At 31.1% G+C, this 5481-nt stretch overlaps 1 protein-coding gene across 4 annotated transcripts in view; it reads left to right on the top strand.

Moving 5' to 3' along the window:
• The window catches only part of LOC111086157 (uncharacterized protein C8orf76-like), a 63119-nt gene extending 58012 nt beyond the window's left edge, over positions 1–5107 (top strand). For 3 of the 4 annotated variants that reach the window (XM_022387864.1, XM_022387865.1, XM_022387863.1), the window contains exon 10: positions 1305–5106. In XM_022387864.1, coding sequence (XP_022243572.1) covers positions 1305–1341 — 37 coding nt within the window. In that variant the 3' untranslated portion in view covers positions 1342–5106. Of the gene's footprint in view, positions 1–1304 lie in introns of all 4 variants that reach the window. The other variant, XM_022387861.1, reaches the window with a different exon arrangement.
• The last annotated feature ends 374 nt before the right edge of the window (positions 5108–5481 follow it).

Here is a 5481-nt window from a genome sequence, read left to right as displayed (position 1 = left end):
TATATGATTATCATTGACCCAACACGATGCTAAATTTTTCAGCAAAAAAAAATAATTGACCCGCGATCAAAAAAGGTTGCCGACCACTGCTCTAATCCCTTATAGTCATGGCACACAACAAGACACACACCATCTTTTTTGTTCGCTGCAACACCATCTTAATGGGAAAATGTATTCAAATGTGGAAGGTGTTAAAGAGGACATCAACATGTTTTTTTTGCTTCAAAGCCAATTGATTTCTTTAATCAGGGCATTAACAACCTGATTTTGAGATGGAAAAGCATCATCGATAAGAATGGCGAATATTTCATTTAATAATTGTTTTGTTCTGATATACAAGTTGTTCAGGTTTTTCATCTAAAAAAAAGTGACATTAATTTCTTGACTATCTAATATTAATAAGTAATAAAATATTTCAAAACCATAACCAAAAAGCAGATATTTCACAGCCGTACGTATCTATTATTAGAAACTATATGACTAAATAGAGAAGACTGGTTTTTTGGAACTCAGTTGTGTGACATACGGTGTTGTTAGGTTTAACTAGACAACTTTATGTTTCTTAGAAATTCCATACAAAATGCCGAGATGACTACTAAAAAAATATTACTTATCTTCAAATATCCTTCCTTTTAAATTTTGATAAATAATTCTTTCATTTTGTTTCTCTAGTCTTTTATTAAATATTGACTTAAAGATAATCAAAGTGGTTTGTTATAAATTCCTTTTTTATACTATAAAAAAAAGAATTAATAACAAACTACTCTATAAATAGAATGTTTATAAAATAAAATAATATATATATATATATACATGTTTATATATTAAAAACAAAATGAAAAATGTAAAGGTTTTTAATCTTATTTCTTCATCCCCATAGATAGTGTTTGTAAATAGTCGATAATACTGTTGTCTACTTTTATTGTTTTTCTCACTTCACGCGATTAGAATATTATTTTAATCTTATCTCAAATGTGTCAAATTATTGTTATTTTATCTTGCCTGATGATGGCCTAAGTAGTAGGTTGAAATGTTGCATGGCCATTTTTATATATACGTGTGTATTTCTCTCTAATAAACAATGAAGTATGATGTTTTTTGTGATTATTAAGTTCTTATGATTTGTCTTGAAATGTTGAATGAATGATAACTAACCAGTCTTTCCAGCAGCCCTGCTTTTTCTACTTTATTTTAAAATGTCCTATCATCCCTAGTTTTTTATCAAGTAATATGTAGACATTTTTTAAATATTATGGTACCAATTATAATAGGTTGTTTTTTGCTTGTCTTTTTTTTCTTTCCAGTGAAAATATATTACAACACAAATCATCTGATGACTGATTCTGCCACAACTTATCTACAAAGTTCCATATCTCCTGTTAGGATGGTATGAAATCTGCTGCTGTTTAAGGGCGAGAAGATGGGATTATAATTTATTTACAGATAGTTACCCAACTTAGCCTGAGGGAAGACAGTTGAATTACTTTTGCAGCAGTAGCATTGCATACTAATGCTGCAGTTTCATTATTTACTGTAAACTAAAAAATGACAGCTATACAATGGTTTCTCTCCTGGGATTATAGCAAGCAGGCTTTTAAGGCTACCCTTACAATATTTAAGGCCTGTATATTGGTACTGTAAATTTGATAAAAATAATGAAACTAATGTAGGTAACATTTTAGACTTCATGCACCTAGATAATGATTAATTGAATTAGTTGTAAAGCTGTGAAGAATTTTAGAAGTAATTTAATGTTTGTCTTACAGGTAATAATTAGGTATACACTTGGTAAAACAAAACATAATTTCAGCTGGCTTGAAAAGAAGGACAATAATTGACCGTGGTGTAAAAAAAAACTAACATCAGAAGGTACTGGATATTGTTTTATTTGATGCTGGACTAAAACAGCTAATCATGTTAATGGACAGAAACACATAGACAATGCTAAAATCAAACCTAGCAAATCACAGAAGATTTTGTGTTTTTAGGTGGAGAAAGTAGTAGTAAAGCTAATGGAGACATTAAGACAATGACAAAGCCAACAGTAGCCTCATGTAAAAAATAAATGCAATGAGTTAGTTTCATGATTTTTAAAAGTTGCTTGCTGTTTGTGGATATTTCTATAGTTCTTGAGATGGACCACCGAATCATTTCAAAAAAGTTTTCTGTTTGAATTTCAAAGTACTTGACAATGAGTAAAGGCAAGATTTCTAATAGGATTTCTGATGGGCTTGGTTCCATACTTTAGGAAACAAATTAAGAAGTTTGTTAAAAGTAAAAACAACATATACCAAAAGTGCAGTTACTGTGAAGTTTTAAAAGGCTTTTATGTTTAGACTTGCTAAAGGAAATGATGTTGGTGAAGCATTAATCGACAAAAGAAGGATATGCACTGCCTCTTTCTTAACGTATATCATTGGGAAATGATGGTCCTAATATTGATAAAAGAGGTTGGAATTATGTTCACAGTTAGTTGAAAGAATCAGGATTTCCAGAATTTACAGACTTTATTCCATGTACAATACATGTAGTTTATAATATCTTCAGAAAAGGCCTGTGTATATTTGTTGAAGAGACAGAGCAGTTAACTGTAGATGTATTCTGTTGCTTAGATCCCACAAGGAGGATTTTAAGGATACTTTATCTAAATTAAGATTGGAAGAAGCTATGCTTATAAGACATGATCAGTGCAAATAGCTCATCCTTCTTCCTGTGCTGAAGAAAATTGAACTACAGTTCAATATTTACTGAAAGATTTGCCAACTAGAGCAAGAAATGAAAAAACTGAAGAGCTTCTAATGAAAAATTGAATAGTACAACAAAATCTGTGAAAAGTTGAAACAGCAGTCAACATCAAGAACCTTTGATTCATCTTCTATATGATAAGCAATATAATGAAGAAAATCATTAGATAAAAAAGGCAGATGTGATTGGGAATTCGCATGGGAAGATGCTCCTGAAAATTGATGTTACAAAGCCAGAAAACTGTTTGGGAAAGGACATTGAAATTGGTGTTGAATGCCATAAAAAAATTCTAAACTAGAAACTACTACAGTAAAAAGCATTGAGACTAGAAATGAGAAGGTTCCTGCAGGAAATGTCAATATAGTTTTGTAAGAACCTGCCACTGGATAAACCTATAATCAGAAATTCCCAGTTGTGGCATCCAGAACTGAGAGAACATGAGATGGTAGAAAGATGTGTCAGGAAAGTGTATGAATCATTAAAAGAGGTGAAGTCCATTTTGTCAAATGTGTGTGGAAAGTCCTTCATGAGTGAACATATTCCAAAGGAATGGACAACTAATTAGAACTGACAGATAGTGGAACAGTGTCGTACAGAGCAAAAGTTTAACTAGTATGTTCATTTGGGAAATTTTGTCAAAACCACTCTTTGTATAGTTCATGGAAATGCAGATGTTGAAAGAAGTCCTTTAACGAACAAGAAAGTCCTAACAGAAGAAAGAATGCCAATATGTTGTACAGTGGAAAAATCTCTGATGTTCCTATAACCCAAAGTTTACCCAAAAAAATCTCACACTAAATATAGAAACCATAATGGACAGCAAAAATCTGGTGTGGAACTCCTAAAGAAACAAAAACAAGAAAGTAAGGAGAAGCTAGAAAGAAAGAGGAAACTAATAAAGAAAAATTAGAAGAAAAAAGCTTTCAGAGAAAGAATAGAGGTAAAAAAAGAATAAGATAGTTCCAAGATCAGCTGCAGAATGTCACTCAAGCATTTGAAGATTTTGTGTAATAAAATACATTTAAAGCTTTCATTTAACACATGACAGTGATGTTGTTGCTGGTGGAGGTACTTGGTAATTGAATTTCAGGGCACACACATATATGTATGCCAGTATCTTAAACTTGTTTGCTAATAACTACACATATTTCTTTATAAGTCATCGAATTAGTGTTTACCTAGGCCTGGTATAGTCTGATGGTTAGGGTGCTCGACTCACAATCTGCAGGTCACAGTTTGAATCCCAATCACCGAATGTGCTCACCATTTAGGGTTGATGTCAGGGCTAGCCACCTGAAGGTAAAATGTCTTGGCTGATATACAAACTCCCAAGTGGCTGACTCTAAACTAGATGGGATTATAGTCGAACGAAGAAGAAGAGATTAGTGTTTTACCACCTGTATTATCATTTCTGCTACACTTATGCATATCAAATAATATCATTGAGATGCTAATCTATTTGCTTGAAACATTTTCAGTCTGATTAAATTCTTAAATAAAATATACATGTTAATTATCAGCTTTAGTTCTAGTTAATATCACGCATTCTTTACTAGGCTAATGGCCACATGATTATAGCTTTTGTTATATTCTATCACAGTGTTTTATAATAATTGATACACATGTATGATCGTGTCGTTATACGGATGTGGTTGTTACCTAGTTAATATTTTAAATTTGAAAGATGCATTTTTTTATTTTACTCTTACTATACTGTAAAAATTATTAGAAAATTAAAATGCATTGTAATTTCATTGTAGATGTACATAAAGCCAAATAATTGTTTTTGTGTATTTCATTGAAATTCATTAGATGTAAACCAACAGAAATTTCATTGTAATGTTTTGCCAATTTCTCAGTCTTTAAGATGTATATAAGGTACTTGGGCTCATACATGTTAATAATTATAATTAGTTGATTAAATTTGCTTTGGTTTACATCTTGGTAAAAGTCTGACATTTTATTTTATCTGCATATGTTAATGTTCTAAGCTAAATGTTTTTTTTTTCTCGAGTGATGTTCAAATGTAAAAGAATAATATTAAAAATAAATTTCAGGTTTGTTCTTGTAGTCTGTTACAAAGATTGTTTTCATGGAAAAAGAAGCAGTCTAGATTCAACAAGAACAATGTGTGAGTAGGGATATGATTTTATTCCAGAATCACAAGTGTTTCTTTACCCTAATTTCTCAAAGGGGAGCCACAAGTTTTAAACTTTGTGCCATAATTGGTGTGCTAATTTCACTCTGTTTTTGCACTACCTTACCTCTTAGTTTGTAATGAATAGTGAAAATAAAGTTGACTGTCTGTAGGAGATAAAAGTCTCTAGTCTGTTATTTGTAATGGTAGTGTTAAAATTGAAAAGGTAGCCTCTATTGTTGGAAAACTGATATGTGAAGGTTCTGAATAATGGCATTTTCTATTCCAACTCGAATATCTGGTCTTTGATATACTTAATGTAAAGACATACAGAAAATCCATCTGAGTTCATGTGGCAAACACTTTGATCCACTGGTAAAGACTGTTTAATTCAATGGAGAATTTTAATGTTATTCAATAAGTTTGGTAAGTTTCAGTCTTTAATTCATGCAAGTGTTTTAACCTGTAATGGACTAAACAAAATCCTGCTATGACTAGGGTAAAACGAAAGCAATTTATTACAGTATAACAACAGAATTCCAAAATAAAACTTTCAAACAACTAGAATACAAATTTTATCATTTATAAAAAACAACTAT

The sequence above is a fragment of the Limulus polyphemus genome, unplaced genomic scaffold (assembly GCF_000517525.1).
Source record: "Limulus polyphemus unplaced genomic scaffold, Limulus_polyphemus-2.1.2 Scaffold885, whole genome shotgun sequence".
NCBI classification, from domain to species: domain Eukaryota; kingdom Metazoa; phylum Arthropoda; class Merostomata; order Xiphosura; family Limulidae; genus Limulus; species Limulus polyphemus.
The sequence above is the reverse complement of the archived record's forward strand: the minus strand, read 5'-3'. Positions and strand labels throughout refer to the sequence as shown.